The sequence below is a fragment of the Candoia aspera genome, chromosome 4, assembly GCF_035149785.1.
Source record: "Candoia aspera isolate rCanAsp1 chromosome 4, rCanAsp1.hap2, whole genome shotgun sequence".
Lineage (NCBI taxonomy): Eukaryota > Metazoa > Chordata > Lepidosauria > Squamata > Boidae > Candoia > Candoia aspera.
In genome coordinates this window covers 103,764,819-103,784,838 of record NC_086156.1, presented here as the reverse complement: position 1 = coordinate 103,784,838, position 20,020 = coordinate 103,764,819, and the positions used below count along the sequence as shown (strand labels likewise).

Genomic DNA, 20,020 nt, shown 5'->3' with positions numbered 1-20,020 from the left:
CACTGTAAGGACTTCGCAGAAATGAATACGCCTCAATATCAGATTTTGATACGGGACTATTTTTATGCTAAAGATTTTACAGTTCTGATGTACTTTGTCGCCCCCATTCTTGAAACGCTACTATGGCTGCAGTCTCTTCGGGAACAACGGTTGGGGAATATCCAGGGGATCACCTGGATTTCTGCACCCAGTGGCCGAGAGGCAACATCCCTGTCAGGGGAGACCACATCTTTGTCTTTAAAATAATTAACCAATTTGAAACAGAAGTCATAATTCCTAATCATAATTCTAAATGTCACAGAATGGTAACAAAACAATACTAAAATTGTTAGTCGCTCTGAGTCATGTACATTATATGAGATGGGTGGCCATATTAAGTGATTTATTAATTAATTGCAATTATACATCTACTAACACGATGCATCAAGGAATAAAATGTAACATACAGTAGCTGTGATGTAATTGTTTACTACATGTTTATTTTTTATGAAGGAAGGCATACAAAATGTGACACACACTGGAGGGTGAAGTATGGCAGTTTAGAATATTATCACTTCCATCTGTTACTTCATTTTGCATTGCATTTACAAAAGAAAACAGTACTCTCATAGCAGACAAGAAAATGTAGTTCAGAAGCTAACAAAAGAATAATATTTAGCCCACATTGGTAATCGCCAAAGTTGGAAGCATTCCATCCCTGACAGCAGAAGTCCCCATTTTAGGAGATGGTATTATTCATGGTCAGTCATGTGGTATTCCCCTTCCTTATCTTATTGCCTCATCAGTAAAAAGTTATGTTACACTCCCAATGGAGCATGAGCCCCCTGTTCCTCAGCAGAAGGAGTGGTCGACACCTGTGCATTGTTCTTGTAGGGGATCTGCATGGTCTCAGCCTCCTTACATCTGACCTGAGTCTTATTGATTTGCTGATTGATATAGCTGCCCATTTCAAAACAACTCTGGGCGGCTTGCAAGCAAGCAAACAGTATAAAAACAGTATGAAACAATATAAGATGGTACAAAAACCCACAGCAATAAACAGAAAAACCTGGTGCCACCATCCCATCCCAGCCGGGCCTCTCCCCATCCCAACACCTGGGGGAAGAGCCAGGTTTTAAGTGCTCTCTGGAAGGATAGAAAGGGAGAGGCCTGTTGGATCTCAGGGGGGCAGGGTGTTGCATAGAGCAGGGGCTGCAAGCCAAAGAGGTACGCTTCCGAGGCACCAGAAGATGGCAATGTTTAAGCATGCCCACCCTATCCACTCTGGTGGGACAACAGGAGTCCTCAGGAAGAGGCAGTCCTGAAGATAACCTGGTCCCAAGCCACGTAAGGCTTTAAAGGTAATAACCAGCACCATGAGTTGCACTCCTAAGAAAACAGGGAGCCAGAGTAGCTCACACAAGTTCTAGTTGTAGTCCTCACACTATCTCTTTCCTCCTTTCACTCCCTTTTCCTCTACATACTTTAAACAGCCTTCCCTCTAAGAAAATGGCCAGTCAATCCTTTACTTGTGTTCTACCAGAAGAATAAACTGAAGTTCCTTTTCATGGCTCTTCCCTTCTTTAAATAAATCTATCTCCAACTCTGAGTCATTTGGAAGTTAAGGGTACCATCTGCCATTGGCATTTCCTAGAGTTCATTCTGTCACATAAATATGTGCACGGCAACTGCATTCCGATGAAGAGATCAAACCAACTGATTTACTTGGAATGCTACATAAAGAAGACTGATTTCCTTGCTACTGATTTCTTAAAAGCAGCTCTTATCTCTTTATTCCTCAAGCTGTAAACAATGGGGTTCAAGCTTGGGGTCACTACTGTGTAGAGCAGGGCAAGGAATCTGCTATTGTCCATGGAATATGCTGTGTTGGGTTGAATGTAGGTAATAATGATGGTTCCGTAGTAAAGGAAGACCACAGTGAGATGTGAGGAACAGGTGGAAAATGCTTTGCATCTGTTCTTGGCCACCAGCATCCTGAGAATAGAGGAGATGATGAGGATGTAGGAAAAGAAGATGAGCAAAAGGGGTATCAGGACAAATACCACTGTTAGAGTGGCATTGGCCACTTCATTTTTGTAGGTATTGGTGGAAGTCAGTCTCAGAACAGGCATAACATCACAGAAGAAATGGCTGATTCTATTCAACCCACAGAAGGAAAGGGTGAAGATTGAAATAGATTGCCCCAAACCCACGAAAATACCAAAGGCCCAGGAGATAGCAGCAAGTTTAGCACATTCCCTGTAGTTCATGATATAGGGATATTGCAAGGGTTTGCAAATGGCAACATAGCGGTCATATGCCATGACACAAAGGAGACAGCATTCAGTGACACTAAAAAGAAGGAAGAAACACAATTGACTTCCACAACCCCAAAAGGATATAGTCTTGTTCTCTGATAGTAAGTTCACAAGCATCTTTGGGCTGATGGTTGAGGTGTAACCAATTTCCAAAAAGGACAAGTTCCAGAGGAAGAAGTACATTGGGGTGTGAAGGGTCCGACTGACAATAGTGAGGATCAAAATCAGGCTGTTGCCCATCAAGGCCATGAAGTAGAATATTAGAACCAGGCAGAAGAGAAGTTCTCGCATAGTCTTGAAATCTGAGAAACCCAACAGGACAATCTCGATCAAGCAGGTCTGGTTGTCATTTTTCATGGTATCATCCAGACTGAAGCCTAAGAACACAAGAGGAATGTTAAATAAAGAATTAAAACATTCTAATTAACAATTTTTAACAATTAAATAGGCTTGTTAGTCATGGATTCTTATACTGGAGACCTCTATGCTGTTTCCTCAGAACTATTAAGTTGGATCAAATCCTTGGAAATAGGAAAGGGAGACTGCCATTTTAATTTAGTATCATATACCTTTTGTATGTGATTGCATCATCTTAGTGAATCACTCAACCATTCTAGGATCCGATTTGACAAAATTTTCACACCTTGGATTATAAATATGACCCATTGCGAGTGACATATTTGATTAAGAGGTGCTACCCTTTTATAATTTTGTGGTTTATTATTTCTTTCCATAATTGAAATTGTGCATGGATATTCTCACTGGAAATGCTGAACTCCTAAAGTAGGTGGAGGATTTCATTGGACATGCTTTTCATATTTGAAACTGCACTAAGATTTCAGGTGAAAATTTTGAAATACTAGTGTAGTGGGAGGATTGCAGGTTGGAGAAAACAGATATAGACTGAAGCAAGCTCAATTTCCCATTAAATGCAATTTACTTCCATTGTTTATCATCAATCATCAGCCATTCCTGTTACATAAAGAACTGTTTTTTCCATCTAGACAGAACATCAAAATGTGCAGAAACTTCAGGCATGATGTGTCCAAGGCTCAAAAGAATTAAGTGCTAAAGCATAAGTGAAAAGCTGACGAAAAACTCTCTCTGACAAAAAGCATATTAATGTTCCACTGAATATCCTTTGAAAATAAAACTTCTTTTCATGAAGTTGCACCATGTGAGGAACCATACTATCAAACATGACCTTCAGTGAATTATGAGGTATTGATCTTACTTTGTCAATCCTTGTCTGATTATTTTTAGAAAGATGGGATTATTTCTTCTTAAGGGAAGCCTGAAATGCTGTAATATTCACTGGCAATTCAAGATCCCGGAGATTCCTCTACCAAAGAAGGGTCCTCATGTAGTCTCTCCTCTGGAAAAAAAAGGTTGATATTATGGAGGGTGTTTACAGCAACCCACATCAAAGACTCTGAAGGAGCCAGTGGACTCCTAGAGGATCCTAAATTCCAGAGAGACTGGAGACCTTTTTCTCTAACAAGGTCTCATGACAGAAGCCGAAGGACTCATCCTGGGGATTTGGTAATGGAATACCAGAGGACAACCTGGACCTGGAAGAAAAACCTCTTGGTCTTCCTGAAGGCCTTGAAGACCTGGTTCTTCCCTCACTCCCTGGGACAGGATCTTAGTAGATCTTCGTATGGGTTTTTTGTTTTATGTTGTAGGAAGCTTCAACTATTTTTTCTGAATTGGTGTTGCCTATGGGTTTCATCCTGTGTTAGCTGTACACTTATTCAGCTAAGATGGGGAGCCATATAAATTTGCCAAATAAATGAAAAATAAATAAATGAAATTTTATCAGGTTTAGACCATTTTTTCCTGTTCAATGACAGAAGTATTATGAACTATTCAGGGATTTCAAAAAGTGAGTGGCAAAGGCAAAATCACAGCTTAGAATGGAGGCAAAGCAGTCTTGATTTTGCTGCCCCCAGTCCCAATCTCAGTTGCCTCCCCCACCCACAGCTTGAAGCTGGAAGATTGCATCCTCATTCCCCATGCAGGAAAATCTGTCCTGGTCACCTTCTCAACAATGCCAGCTGGAAGGGAGACCATCCACTCAATCTTCCAAACATCATCATGGTCAAGGAAATAGGATGCGTACATCAAGATGGATTTCATTCCTAGAAGAAGGCTCTCAGACCCAAGCAAGGACTGGTTTATTCATTCAGAACTTTGCAACAAATACGTGCTTTGAAATAAATATCTTCCTATCTCAGTCTGTCTATATCTGAGCAGCTTATTGTTCTGTCCCTACAAGAAAGAAAATTTGATGCTGTACTTACTGCATATGGCATTTCTTTTGCTTTTTGCTTTGAAATACCCAGGTAGCGATGCTGGCTATGGATATTGGGAACATCTGGATAGGGAGCAGGCCAGATTGGGAATTAGCCCATCTTTGTCCAAATTTAATAAAATATAGTATGATTCAGAACTAATTATCTCTTGGAATGCTTATAAGGCCTTCTGTTATTGTTGCCTAAGGCTTTCCCATCTTATTGAAAATGCTGGAGAATCTCTTGATAGAACACAGTTCCATTTTCTTTGCTGGCCATTACAACTCTACTTCCTGGTGGCCATCATTGACTGTGATCTCTATTTGGCTTTATGAAAGCCTCTGCGATACTCGGTTATCATGAACGAAAAGGTTTGCCTTCTTCATTTGGCTGTAGGCACATGGCTCACCGCCTTCCTCAGTGCCTTGTTGCACAGAAGCTTGACTTTCACTCTACCTTATTGCAACTCCACTACCCTACTGTGGCATCCCACCAGGTATATTTCCCACAGCAGACAAGAAAAAGTAGTTCAGAAGCTAACAAAAGAGTAATATTTAGCCCACATTGGTAATCCCCAAAGTTGGAAGTATTCCATCCCTGACAGCAGAAGTCCCCATTTTAGGAGATGGTATTCTTGATGGTCATTCATGTGGTATTCCCCTTCCTTATCTTATTGTCCATTCGGTAAAAAGAAGGCCCAAAGGATACTTGAGGACTGAGGGGAAGGGCTGCTGAAAAACAAAGTTTTTGAGATGACCTCAGGCAACAAAAATTTTAAGTCGTAAGGGTCAGCTGAAGAGCCTGAGTGAATTGATATGGGATATTTCTCACATACATCTACATCATTAAGGAGCTCTGTAATTCCCTGAAATTCTTTCTAAAATGTAAGACACCTTGAAGACTCTTCTGACTTCCTTCTTAAGGAAGTTGTACGTATGGGATGAAACACACGGCATACACTGTACACAGTGCACCTAGAAAATACTGCTTTCTGGAAGTCTGGGGACTGATTTCTGGGGATACCTCCTACAGGGCCATTATCGTCTATTAATACAACTTCATCACAATGAAATGAAATGAAAAGTCGAGACTAAGAAAACTTTCTATCTTCCTGCTGAGGAGATGCTCAAGAGGCCAGTAGAAGTGCAGCAATGCTACAGTGATAAACACCAAGGAAACCACGGTCACCCGTGAGCAGGGGAGAAGGAAACATGTCTCGGTCAGGATGGGTTTTTGGCAAGGAGACGTTGCTCATAAATAAAGTGATTGATTCCCTTGGGCCTGCAAAACTATAAAATGGGCAATGCCTGAAGCTATGGTGAGACCAGATAACCAGGAAGCAGCTACAAGCTGGAAGGAGACCTTGAAGTTCATCATGACCTTGTAGTAGATTAGCTTGCTGGTAAGCAAGTAATGCCATGATGATATGCAGTTAGCACCCACTGCAAGCAAAATCCCCATCTACTGGAGAGAGAAATATATCTGGTGTGTGTTTGGATGGGGTTTTTGTGGTTGTTTTTGACAAAGCAGATGGCTTTTTTCTCTCCTTCTTTGCTGGGGGGATTTGAAACCCCTGAGATATATCTGACACTTTCTAGGTCTTCTGTGAATTATGTGTTTTAGGTCCATTCAGTTCGCTTTATAGGAGAAAAGCAGAATGAAAGAGAATTAAGGGTATTTATTAGGGGTTCCTTTTTGGATTACAACCAAAGAAGCTTGTAGTGAAATTTGATCCATCTGACAAGAGTTAATTTCTTCTCTTTTGGAATGCATCATTATACTGGAAAATCTCCGTGCTTTTGCCCCAAAATTCCTATATTGCAAGTGGATCTTTTAATTCCAGTATTCCCAATTTCTGAGATATTACATATTTCTTATCCTAGCATGTAATATCTCAAAAAAGGTGAGTAAGGCAGAAGGTTGATTCCATCCCCTTTAACATGTTAAGAATGACATTGTATTAAAGATAACGTAGTGGTTTCTCTTTAAAGAACATTTCATCCAAACTCCTCCTTTTTGCTTTATTACAAATGGCTCCTCAATTTATTACAATCAGGGTCTATCAGAGTCTCTTTCCTTCTGGTTTACATAGATATTGCCCACCTCCTTTTTCTTTCTCTCTTTTAAAGCTATCCTATCTTCAGTTTGCCTGAGGTTTTCACTTAGACCATACATTATTTCAGATATGAGAAAAGAGCAGAAGATCAGCAGCTGCCAACTCTAAGCCTCCTCAAGCCAGGGATCGATCAGTCCTGCAGCTGAGGTCTTCCATCTCTATTGCTGCCCAAGCATCCTGAAGGAGACTTTTCAGGGTCAGGTTAAAAGCCCCTAACCCAAACATATCTTCCCAGAGAGAACAAAGCACTGGCCCAGCTATACGGTCTCAAAGTAGGCACATACCCCGTCTACAAAAACACTTCCTTCCCCATTGCTTCATAGGCCCATGCACACTCTCTCACTGATGTCACTAGGCCCCTGCTGTGTTCCATCCAAGGAAATAAATTGCTGCTGTATGCTATCATCTGTATATTCTAGTCAGAATAAGTCTATAAAGACAGACTTGGACCCCAGCCCTCCTTAGGAATGTCTTTGCAACCACTAGGGTCAATGAAAACATTTGATTGAGGAGCATGACACTATCTGCACTTCACTGTGATTGTGCCTGGTCTCCAGTTTAACACAACACAAGCCGGTCAAGCCACTATATATAAACAGAGAGCAAGGCCCTCTCCCCGTTCGCACTGAAGATATTGCCTGGTCTGGCAATGAAACGTCTGCAAGAAAACAACAAGGCTCAGAGAGTACCAAGGACTCCACAGTTTAAATGTATCCCTAAAAAGTTATGTTACACTCCCAATGGAACAAGAGCCCCCTGTTCCTCAGCAGAAGGAGTGGTTGATGTCTGTGCATTGTTCTTGTAGTGGATCCGTATGGTCTCAGCCTCCTTACATCTGACCTGAGTCTTCTAGTCCTTATACTGCCTCTTTCTTCCTTTTGCCCCATTTACCTTTCCTCCTCCTCCTCCCCCCTCCTCCCTCCTCCTCCCCCCACCCTCCTCCTCCTCCTCCTCCTCCTCCTCTTCTTCTTCTTCTTCTTCTTCTTCTTCTTCTTCTTCTTCGTAATAAATTTATTGAAGATTATATGTACTGTTGTTGCCCCCTCTTTTTTTTCTACATTCCTTGAACTGTCTGGCATCCTTTCTTCTAAGGAAATTGTCACTCAGACTTTGACTTGCACTCTGCCAGAATATTAAACTTAAGTTTCTTTTCTGGGGGTTTCCCTTGTTTTGAATAAATCTGTCTCCAGCTCCAGGTCATTCCAGAATTAAAGGTAACATCCACCAATGGCATTTACCCCATAAATGTGATTACTAAATAAATAAATATAAATAAATATAATTGTGAGAACTGTAATCTGACAAAGGAATGAAACCAATTGATATACTTGGATGATTACCTAAAGAAGATCCATATCCTTGCTACTGATTTCTTGAAAGCAGCTTTTATCTCTTTATTCCTCAAACTGTAAATAATGGGGTTCAAAGTTGGGGTCACTACTGTGTAGAGCAGGGAAAGAATCCTGTTATTGTCCACAGAATACTCTGAGTTGGGACAAATGTAGGTAGCAGTGATGGATCCATAGTAAAGGAAGACCACAGTGAGATGCGAGGAGCAGGTGGAAAATGCTTTGCTCCTGTTCTTGGCCACCGGCATCCTGAGAATAGAGGAGATGATGAGGATGTAGGAAAAGAAGATGAGCAAAAGGGGTACCAGGGCAAATACCACGGTTATAGTGACAGTGGCCACTTCATTTTGGTATGTATTGGTGGAAGCCAGTCTCAGAACAGGCATAATATCACAGAAGAAATGGAGAATTCTATTTGACCCACAGTAGGGAAGGGTAAATATTGTAATAAATTGCCCCAAACCCACCAAAATCCAAAAGGCCCAGGAGGTGGCAGCAAGCTTAGCACACTCCCTATAGTTCATGATGTAAGGGTATTGCAAGGGCCTGCAAATGGCAACATAGCGGTCATATGCCATAGCACAAAGAAGACAACACTCTGTGACACTAAAGAGAAGGAAGAAACACATTTGACATCCACAGCCCCAAAAGGAAATAGTCTGTTTCTCGGATAACAAATTCACAAGCATCTTTGGGCTGATGGTCAAGGTGTAACCAGTTTCCAGAAAGGACAAGTTCCAGAGGAAGAAGTACATTGGGGTGTGAAGGGTAGGATTGAGAAAGACGAGGATCGAAATCAGGCTGTTGCCCATCAAGGCCATGAAGTAGAACATGAGAACCAGGCAAAACAGAAGTTCTTGCATAGTCTTGAAATCTGAGAAGCCCAGCAGGACAATCTCGGTCAAACAGGACTGGTTGTCTCTTTTCCATGGTATCATCCAGATTGAAGCCTGGATTGAAACACAAGAGGAATGTTAAACAAATAATTAATGAATTCTTACTAAAAATTATTAGCAATTAACTAGGCTTCTCACACTAGGGGCCTACTTACCTGCCGCTTACTTCATGTTTACTCAGAAGTAGTAAATTGGATCAAGTCTTTCAAAAGAGGAAAGGAAGACTGCAATTTTAATCTAGTGTCCTATGCTTTTTGTCTCTGATTGTATCATCTTAGTGAATCACACAACTATTCTAGAATCCTTTCTCCGAAGTGATTTGGCAGAATTTTCAATGGTCAAAATTTAAATATGGCCTCTTGAATTTTGGGCAAATGCTTGATTTTAATGTCCTACCCTCTTTATTTATGTTTTCTTTCTTTATTATTTCATGGATTCTGGATGTAGTAAAAATTCAGTAATACTTAGCTTCATTACTGAGTTTAGGACAGATGTATGATTTGGAGGGACCAAACTTCTATAATTGTCTTGTTTATTATTTCAGGGATTCTGTCAATAATAAGAATTCAATAAGAATCAAGCCCAATTTTATTGATTTCCTTTGAATTGAATAATTTACATACCTGAAACTGTGCACTGAGATTCTGACTGGCAGTCCTAGAATCCACGTAACTAGAAGATTGCAGGTCAAGAAAACTGATTTAGGATGAAAGCAGCTCAATTTCCCATTAAATGCAATTTGTTTTCATCAAAGATCAGTCATTCCTGTTAGGTAAAGAATGTCTTTTTCCATCTATACAGAACATCGACATGTCCAGAAATTTCAGGCTTCATCTCTCCCAAGCTCGAAAGAATCAAATACCAACGCATAAGTGAAAAGCTAACAACAAAACTTTTTTAATGTTCCACCAAACTTGAATTAAAAAATAAAACTTCTTTTCATGAAGTTGCACACCGGGAGGAACAAAACCACCGAACATGACCTTAGACTAATTACAAGGTATTGATCTTACTTTATGAGTCATTTTCTGGTGTTTTTTATATAGATGGGATATTTCTTCTTAAGGACAACTGGAAACACTGTGATATTCCCTGGCAATTTTAGTTCTTGAAGACTCCTCTGCTGTACATGAGTCTTCATGTAGTTTTTCTTTTGGAAAACAATATTTGATATAATGTAGGCTGTTTACATCAGCTGACATCAATAAGTTTGAAGGAACCACTGGACTCCTAGAGGATCTAAAATTCCAGAGAGACTAGAAGACTTTTTCCTTAACAAGGTCTCATGATGGAAGCCCATCCGGGGATTTGGTAAACACCAGAGGACAACCTGGATCTTGGAGGAAGCATTCCTTACAGCAGAGTTAGGAAACCTATTGACTTCAGATGCTGGATATTTTGGTTTACAACTCATAATTCTCTGATCATTTGCCATGCTGGCTTGTTTTATAGGAATTGTAGTCCAAAAGATCATGCCTTCAGTGGCATAATTGATATCGTCACTACACTTCCATAACTACATGGAAAATATTTGGGCGGAACACCATTTCAATATCTCTCCTCTTCCCTGAGCTCCAGAAATGCCAGTTTATTTTCAGTTCCATTCACATTTCTTCCCTATCTTCAGATCTCACACGATTTGAATCTCAAACAGTGTCGTTTGTTCATAATTAAACTATTCATGTTGTTGATTAAACTCTAGTGACTCATCTAGAACCTTGTATGGTGTCCTAACAGTCAGGAAACACGCTGAGACGATGGTTAGTTCTCTATGTTTATTGCTGTTAATGAGACAGAATCCTAACAAACTGAAGAAGCGTGGGAAAAACCCAGACAGATAAACCCCAAAAGCTAAGGCGGGTCTGATCTGTGTCTCTTTGAATGGCTGCTTAATTCCTCAGTACTACGCATGCGTTTTGCCACCTGGATAGGGGCCCCCTCCTGCTCGCCATCAGTATCACGACATATGGGCAGATGTTGAAACTGAAATGATAAGCAAATCAATCAATCCTGGCTTTAGTAATCATAAGAGTGCATGACTTGCTATTCCTGTGACAGCAGTTCTATCATTTTAGAAACTGAGTGGTTGAGAGAGGATCTAGCTTGAAATAATACTGACTTACGCTTTTGATTAATATTCAAATTCACAGGCTGCCCCATCCAGCCAAGATTCTAAGCAGGTCACATCATAAAACAATATATCACAAATATATATTAAAATATTCCCCATAGTTTATTAGGTAACGAAGACAGCCAGAGAGACGACCTTGGCGAACGTATTCAGAAATGGTTACAAAAACAAAAGGATGCTTTAAGCCCAGGCTTTTTTGCTTCAAGATCCATCAGTAAACCAGCTGTTCTTGAAAACCCTCCTGAAGTTTTGTTAGATGAAGGGGCACTCAAGAAGCCCTCACTGGGACCTATTGCCATTGTCCCATTGGCAGGGGCCTTGGTAACAGCTCTCCACCAAGCACACCACTGCTGCTGGTGACTGAAGGGTGTATACTGCAGAACCAGTTAGCCGGCTAATGCCCCCACTAAGCAGGACCATTTCTGAGTGCAGCCAAGGGTGTTGCCAGCCCTTATGGGGATTTGGGTGGCTTATAAATTTAATAAAGTATTACTGTTGGTTGTACAGTCAACCATTTAGACTGGGTTTGGCATTTTTGTCCACCTATTGAGTCTTCCCAAGGACTGGGATAGGCAGATGTTGTTGTTTAATAATATTAAAGGTATCATCGCAAAATATAAGCTGTTCCAAGTAAAGCTGCCTTTTGCAATTGGCAGATGGTGATTTTGTCAATGCCGAAGGTGTTCAAGTGCTGCTCCAGATGTTTTGGAATTGCACCGAAGGAGCCTACTATTAATAGAAGAGAAAGAACTGGAGAAAATCTTTGCTCTCTTTTGCCACAGTCATTCTACTTCTGTTTGCAGAAATTTATATTTTGTGATTTTCTCCAGTTCTTTCTCTTCTCTTCTGCTGTCTCCAGATATTGCAGTGTCCCCTATCCAGACTTTTTTGTCTTTCTTATCAACAGTTGTTAAGTCTGGAGTGTTGTGTGGCAGATGCTTGTCTTTTTGAATTCTAAAATCCCAGAGCACTTTGGCTTCTTCATTTTTTATTACTTTAGCTATTTTGTACTCCCACCAATGTTTCCTTGCAGGCAGGTGGTATTTCTTGCAGATATTCCCATGCACCGTTGTTGTTACTTTGTCATGTCATGGTTTAAAATCATGTGAACACCAGACAGTATGGAAGAAAATGAATGGAACGGAAATAAACTGGCATTTCTGTATCTCAGGGCAGAGCAGGAGGAGACGCATTCCAGTGGTGCTTGGCCCAAAGGTTTTCCATGTGGTTATTGATCACCATGACAGATAGTATGCTCAGGAACAATATAAATTATTCCACTGGCAGGCATTCCCTTTTGGACTACAATCCCTATAAAACTCAGTCAGCAGGGGAAATGGTCAGAGAGTCCTGGAAATGGAAATCAAAATATCCAGCATCTGGGTTTCCTAACTCTGCTGGAAGCAATGCTTCCCCCAAGGTCCAGGTTTTCCTCTGGTGTTCGTTTACCAAATCCCCAGGATGAATCCTCAAGCTTCTCTCAAGAGATCTGGTTACAGAAAAAAGTCCTCTTGTCTCTCTAGAATTTATGATCCTCTAGGAGCTGAGTGGTTTTAAAGGCTCTTCCCTAGTCTTTCATGTTGGCTGATGCAGAAAGCCTACAAGTATGAAATGCTTTTGTCCAGAGGAAGGGATATAGGAAGGCTCATCTGTGGCAGGAGTATCTTCAAGACCTTGAATTGCCAGAGCATATTAGCGCGTTTCCAGTTTTTCACAAGAAGAAATATTTCGTCTTTCAAAAAATATCCGAAAACTATTCAAAGGTAAGATTAATACTTAGTACTTTCCCTAAAGTCATGTTTGGGGGGTTGGTTCTTCCTTTTGTACAACGTCATGAAAAGTTCTATTTTAAATGATATTTAGTAGAACTCGATGAGAGTTTTATTGTTAATGTTCCACTTATACTTTAGTAGTTGATTTTTTTCAACCTGGAACAGATGATGCCTGTAATTTCTGCACATTTTGATGTTCTGCCTAGCTAGAAAAAGTGTTCTTTACCTAACAGGAATGGCTGCTCATTGATGATAAACAATAGAAGCAAATCACATTTAATAGGCAATTAACCCACTTTTGGTCTAAACCAGTTTTCTCAACCCTGCAATCTTCCAGCTATCTTAGGATTTCAGCATTTCCAGTCACAATTTAATCACACAGTTTCAGTGATGGAGAATTCTTGATTCAAATGAAATTGATCCAATTCTTACTGAATTCTTGTATTGACACAATCCCTGAAATAATAAACAAGAAAGTTATAAAAGCATGGTCCAGCCAAACCAAACATCTGCCCTAAATTCAAGATGGCCATATTTAAATTCTGGCATTGAAAATTCAGCCGAATCTATTCAGAGATATACTCCTAGAATGGTTGCCTGAGTTACTAGTAGTATGTAATCACTCCCAAAATGCACATGGCACTAAATTAAATTTGTACTCCCCATTTCCTGTTTTCAAGGAATTGATCCAACTTCCTACTTCTGGTATAAGGAAACAGGATATAGATTTCAAGGGTAACAAGCCCATTTCATTTTTAAAAATTGTGAAGAAGAACGGTTTAATTACTCATTTAACATTCCTCTTGTGTTCTCAGGCATTGGTGTGGATGATACCATGAAAGAAGACAACCAGTCCTGTCTGACAGAGTTTGTCCTGCAGGGCTTCTCAGATTTCAAGACTATGCAAGAACTTCTCTTTTGCCTGGTTCTAATGTTCTACTCCATGACCTTGATGGGCAACAGCCTGATTTTGATCCTCACCAGTCTCAATCCTACCCTCCATACCCCAATGTACTTCTTCCTCTGGAACTTGTCCTTTCTGGAAATTGGCTACACCTCGACCATCAGCCCAAAGATGCTTGTGAATTTGTTATCAGAGAAACAGACTATATCCTTTTGGGGCTGTGGATGTCAAATGTGTTTCTTCATTCTCTTTGGTCTCACTGAGTGTTGTCTTCTTTGTGCTATGGCATATGACCGCTATGTTGCCATTTGCAAACCCTTGCAATACCCCTACATCATGAACTACAAGGAGTGTGCTAAGCTTGCTGTGGCCTCATGGGCCATTGGGGTTTTTGTGAGTTTGGGGCAATCTACTTCCATCTTCACCCTTCCCTTCTGTGGGTCAAATCGAATCAGCCACTTCTTCTGTGATATTAAGCATGTTCTGAGACTGGCTTCTACCAACACTTACAAAGATGAATTGGCCATTTCCATACTAGCAGTTCTAATTATCCTGGTACCCCTTTTGCTCATCCTTTTTTCCTACATCCTCATCATCTCCTCTATTCTCAGGATGCCAGTGGCCAAGAACAGGAGCAAAGCATTTTCCACTTGTTCCTCACATCTCACTGTTGTCTTCATTTTCTATGGAACCGCAATTGTTACCTACATTCGTCCCAGCTCAGCACATTCAATGGACAGTAACAGATTTCTCGCCCTGCTCTACACAGTAGTGACCCCAAGCTTGAACCCCATCATTTACAGCTTGAGGAATAAAGAGATAAAAGCTGCTTTCATGAAATCTGTAGCAAGGAAACAGGTCTTCATGGAGTAATCCAAGGATATCAATAGGTTTGATCTCTTCAACAGAATGCAGTTCTCATGCACATATTTAGGAGGTGGAATGGACTCCAGGTGATACCAGTGGCAGATATTGCTCTTTCCTCCAGAATGACTGAGAAGTGTGATAGATGTATTTAAACTAAGGAGAGAGCTCTGAAAGAAAATCTAAGCTCATTATTCTGATAAAATTCAAATAAAGGGTTGAGTGGCCACTTCCTTAAAAGGAAAGTGGCCAGTCAGCTCAGAAAGTGTGCAGAAAAAGGGGACAAAAGGAAGGAGATAAAATATGCTTTCAGATTAAAAAAAACAGTAGCAAGGAAATGGATCTTCTTAATGTAATAATCCAAGCATATAGTTGTTTCCATCCCTTTATCAGATTGCAGTGCTTGTGCATGTGTTTACAAGTAAAAATGAACTCTAGAAGATGCTAGTAGCAGATGTTACCCTTCCCTCCCACATGACCCAGATTTGGAGAGAGATTTATTAAAAGAAGGGAAGAGCCCTGGCAGGAAACCTAAGTTTTTTATTCTGGTAAAACATAAGGAAAGGATTGACCGGCCATGCCCTTACAAGGAAGGCTGCCAGACAGTTCAGGGAATGTGGGGAGAAAGGGGGATGAAATAAGAAAGAGGCAGTGTGTAGGGGAGAAGGACCAAGGTCAGCTGCAGGGAGGATGAGACTTAGAGGTTCACTGCAAGAACAATGCCTGGGTGTCAGCCACACCTCCTGCTGGGGAACAGGCGGCTCTTGGTCCACTGGGGTGTCAAAGAATGTTTTAGGGTTCTGTTTGAATCAGGGGCCATGACACAAGCGCATTGAAGGGCAGATTGATTTATTGACAGCTCTGGATTAAAGGGCATGCATAAAGGGGCATGGGGTTAAAGTCCCTCTTCTTAGACTTATTCAGATTAGAATAGACACGTGACTGGATACAGCAGCAATTTATTTCCTTGGATGGAACACACCAGGGGCCTAGTGAGGCCCACGAGGTAAATAGGGTGTGACTACGAGGCAGTGGGGAAGACTACCAACACAACAGGGGTTTTCAAAAAAAAGAAACAAGGTGGGCAACAGTCTATCAACACAGTCTCCGTGTAGGGAGTTGCTATCTTGCTTCCCAACAGCTCTGCTCACCTGGTGGTATCCTCCCCAGGCTCACCATCATTCCTCGGTCAGCTCAAGGTTCTACGACTGAGTTTTAGTTACTCTGGAAAAGTGTTCTTGTAGGCAGGATAGTCGTCTAATGTGAAACTATATAGCTGGGCCAGCGCTTTCTTTTTGCTGGGAAGACATATTGTCATGAGTAAGGACGGCGAGCAGCATTTCTTGGTTTTCTGCAGACATTTCTAAAAATCTCCGTAATTCCTTGTTCCTCCCTCTTTCGATGGGAGTAGGAGTTTGTTAGGATTGATGTCCTGACTACCAGGAAACACTCTGAGACAGGGAACTGTTCTCTAATGTTTTATTGCTAATACATAACAGTAATCCTAACAAACTGAACAAGCGTGGGAAAACCCCAGCCATATAAACCCCGCAGGTTAAGGCGGTCCCAATCTGTGCCTCTTGGAATGGCTCACCAATTCCTCAGTGCTACGCATGCGCTTAACAGTCTGGAAAGGAGCCCCCTGCTCGCCATCCTTACTCATGACACATATTTGGGTTAGGAGCTTTTAACCTGAACTGCAGAACTCCTACCCTGTGAGGTGTATTACTTTCATGCACAGGGAGATCAAGGGGGACCAGACAGTATTATTTATTCAAATGCAAGTGCATATACAACTGAGCCCTGAATTCAGAGATGGTGCAATGTGAGAACTTTGGACTAATTTTGATTTTTTTTAAAAAAAATTCCCTGATGTTCCAGTCTTATTAAAATTGCAACAATAATAGACTAACTCTGTTCCTTCTTATTAAAAAACCTCTTATCCATTTATGCATTTATGTGATATCAGTGGGTAATGGTCCTGTATTGAAATATTTCACCCCAAATATTTCTTCTCATTCTTCACTGACAAGCCTATTGAATCCCCGATTTAACATCTACAAATGCAGTCATACAAGTCTGGTGACGGAACAACCATGCAAGGATGTAGCTAGTTGGGGGAGAGGTGGTCTCCCCTGACAGGGATGTTGCCTCTCGGCCACTGGGTGCAGAAATCCAGGTGATCCCCTGGATATTCCCCAACCGTTGTTCCCGAAGAGACTGCAGCCATAGTGGCGTTTCAAGAATGGGGGCGACAAAGTACATCAGAACTGTAAAATCTTTAGCATAAAAATAGTCCCGTATCAAAATCTGATATTGAGGCGTATTCATTTCCGCGAAGTCCTTACAGTGCTCTGAGTACAAGCTGCTTCTGTTTTCGTTCCATTGAAGATGTATTGATGATGGTGGGAAGGAGAATTGCAGGAATAGTTATGGTAATCCTGAGTTTCGAAATGTGAGTGGCTGTATAGTTTACAGGATTGCCTAATTCTATCCTCCTTGTCTCAGAATTCTTGATTCACTGTAGTTCTTCTCCATTTCTTTGTTTCGAAGGTTGGCGGTTCGAATCTGTGTGACGGGGTGAGCTCCTGTTGCTAGTCCCAGCTCCTGCCAACCTAGCAGTTCGAAAACATGCAAATGTGAGTCGATTCATAGGTACCGCTTCGGCGGGCAGGTAACGGTGTTCCGTGTAGCCACATGACCATGGAAGTGTCTACGGACAAACGCCGGCTCTTCGGCTTTGAAACGGAGATGAGCACCACCCCCTAGAGTCGGACATGACTGGGCTTAATGTCAAGGGAAACCTTTACCTTTACCTTTTTCCCATACAGCATGTTCACATATTCCCATACACATATTCACATCCTGGCTCGGATGGTTGCTGGAGGAAGGCCTTTGTCCTGTGCCAACTGCCTAACTTGTATTTTTTAGCATTCCCCTTCTCAGAATTTCCCCCCTTGCAGAGGGCAGAGATTGCCTAAACAAGCTCTCTCTTCCCGAGCTGCTCTTCAGTGCAGCACTTCCCTAAAAGGTGCCAGCCACAGGTTAATTAGCACCCTTGGCCAGCTTGTGCTGCTGTCTGAAGTCGACCCTAATCGGTTTGACCCCAAAGACCTTCTTAAGTGGCTTGGGCTTGCAGCCCCCAGCATGCTAAGCAAGCAGCCAGTGCCAAGGCATTCCTTTCAATGGGTGTTCCCCTCATGGTGTACTCAAAGGCATTCCCTTCAATGTGTGCTCTCCCGTTGTGAACTTGCTACTTTCTTCTAATCTCTTCCTCTCCAATCAATGTAAATACAGACATTAATTTCCCCTTGCTGGTTACCCCAGAACTGAGGGGAGGATTCCAAAGGGTGGCGGAGTGGGGAAAAAGGGCTGTAAGAGCTATCCCTTTTTCCCAGCTTCCCTGTGAGTCGAGTTCCAGAACATGAACCTTCCCTGCCGTTTGGGCTCACCTGGCTGTTTGGGGTCGTATCCTCCTGACGCTGTAACTATTTCGGTGTGATTTCTTAATAAACTTTTGTTAAAATGTACCACCATCCTGGCGCCTCTCTTGGCGTTCTCTTTCTTTGGTCTCCGACCTGCAAATCCTAAACTAAGTGTCGACACGCAGATGAACAGAAATAGCCTTATGTGTCCTAACAGTCAGGAATCACGCTGAGACGAGGAGTAGGTCTCTAGTGTTTATTACTGCTACATAAGATGGAAAATCCTAACAAACTGAAGAAGCGTGGGGAAAACCCAGACAGATAAACCCCAAAGGTCAAGGCAGGTCTGTTCTGTGCCTCTTTGAATGGCTGCTTAACTCCTCAGTACTACGCATGCGTTTTCCCCCCTGGATAGGGGCCCCCTCCTGCTCACCATCAGTGCTCATGGCATTATGTATGTGAAGATAGTGGCTTGCACAGAAAAGTGGGAGGCACAGATGGAGAAAGCCTTACACTTCCCACCAGTGGAATGGATCCTCAGAATGGTGGCAATAATGTGAGTATAGGAAATCAAGGTGATTAGAAAAGCCCCCACGCCAGATACAGCACCCCCAATGGGGACAACCATCTCAGCCACATAGGTGGAAGCACAAGATAAGGCCAACACTGGTGGGATGTCACAGAAGTATTGGTTGATTCTATTGGAGTTGCAGGAAGGTAGGGTGAAAGTCAAGGTTGTGTGCCACAAGGAGTTGAGGAAGCCGGTGATCCATGTTCCTGCAGCCATCTGAAGTCATCTGGCTCCCTTCATTAACTAATTACCTATTTGTTTGTTTGTTCAATTTATATAGCTGTCCATCTCACATAGGTGACTCTGGGCAGCTCACACAGTTAAAAAGAAAAAAGAAAAAGAAAAAGAAAAAAAATACAAATACAAATACAAATACAAATACAAATACAAATACAAATAAGAAAGCAAAAGAATAACTGCAAAAAAGCCATTAAAAACAATTAAACCCATAAAGCATAATGTGCAGGAGAGTGCAATCCATACCTTACAAATGATACAACTCTTTTGTAGGCTCCATATCTCCACCAGATCCCCAGACCCAATGGCAAAGCTATAGCAAAGCTATACAGAATGTTTATATGGATCTTTTCAAAATGTTGGTTTATAATGTCAGCTGCCCAGAATATTGGCATGATGGGGCAATCAGTAATTTGAGTATAAATCGATAAAATCAATAAATGCTACTACCACCCGAATCCCCTCTGAATCACTCAACTTCTACTAAGTTGATAAAACTGCCATAACAGGAATAGGAAGTCATGCATTCTTAAGATGATAAAAGCCAGGATTGATTGATTGATTGATTGATTTGCTTATTTCAGTTTCTACATCTGCCCACTCATAAGATTCTGGGTTGACTTCAAAAAGTTAAAACCAATCATAGGAATAGTTTAATTATGAAGAGCAGAAGAACCAGGTTAGGGGCAGATCATCATGGAGAAAATCTATCTACTAAAAATAGACAAAGACTTGATGGCACATAATCAATCAATCAGTCAATTATGAAGAACACACTACACTGTTTGAGATTAAAATCATCTGAACATTAGGTGGTATGGAAGAAATGTAAATGGAACTGAAAATAAACTGGCATTTCTGTTGCTCAGGGAAGAGATACTAAAATAATACTTTACCCAAAGATTTTACATATGGTTATTAACCACCATGGCAGGAAGAGTAGGCACAATATCAGTTATTCCATTGTAGGCATTATCTTTTGGACTACAATTCCTATAAGACCCAGCCACCATGCAAATGGTCAGAAAATCTTGGAAATTATGTACGAAAATATCCAACAACTAAGGGCACTGGGTTTCCCAACTCTGCTGTAAGCAATGCTTTTCACCAGGTCAAATTTTCCCCCTGACATTCATCTATCAAATCCCCAGGATGAATCCTCAG

At 41.4% G+C, this 20,020-nt stretch overlaps 3 protein-coding genes across 3 annotated transcripts; 1 reads left to right on the top strand and 2 right to left on the bottom strand.

Annotated features, from left to right (window-relative positions):
- Positions 1-1,712: 1,712 nt before the first annotated feature.
- Positions 1,713-2,654, bottom strand: LOC134496796 (olfactory receptor 10AG1-like). The gene has a single exon (XM_063302508.1). The coding sequence runs from the start codon at positions 2,652-2,654 to the stop codon at positions 1,713-1,715; it is 942 nt and encodes a 313-aa protein (XP_063158578.1).
- A 5,389-nt stretch (positions 2,655-8,043) lies between these two features.
- Positions 8,044-8,994, bottom strand: LOC134497417 (olfactory receptor 10AG1-like). The gene has a single exon (XM_063303075.1). The coding sequence runs from the start codon at positions 8,992-8,994 to the stop codon at positions 8,044-8,046; it is 951 nt and encodes a 316-aa protein (XP_063159145.1).
- Positions 8,995-13,690: 4,696 nt separating this feature from the next.
- On the top strand, positions 13,691-14,632 carry LOC134497416 (olfactory receptor 10AG1-like). Its single transcript, XM_063303074.1, has one exon. The coding sequence runs from the start codon at positions 13,691-13,693 to the stop codon at positions 14,630-14,632; it is 942 nt and encodes a 313-aa protein (XP_063159144.1).
- The last annotated feature ends 5,388 nt before the right edge of the window (positions 14,633-20,020 follow it).

Excerpts from the sequence above, each read along its gene's own strand:
- LOC134496796 (XM_063302508.1), bottom strand. The coding sequence starts at position 2,654 with ATGAAAAATGACAACCAGACCTGCTTGATCGAGATTGTCCTGTTGGGT.
- LOC134497417 (XM_063303075.1), bottom strand. The coding sequence starts at position 8,994 with ATGATACCATGGAAAAGAGACAACCAGTCCTGTTTGACCGAGATTGTC.
- LOC134497416 (XM_063303074.1), top strand. The coding sequence starts at position 13,691 with ATGAAAGAAGACAACCAGTCCTGTCTGACAGAGTTTGTCCTGCAGGGC.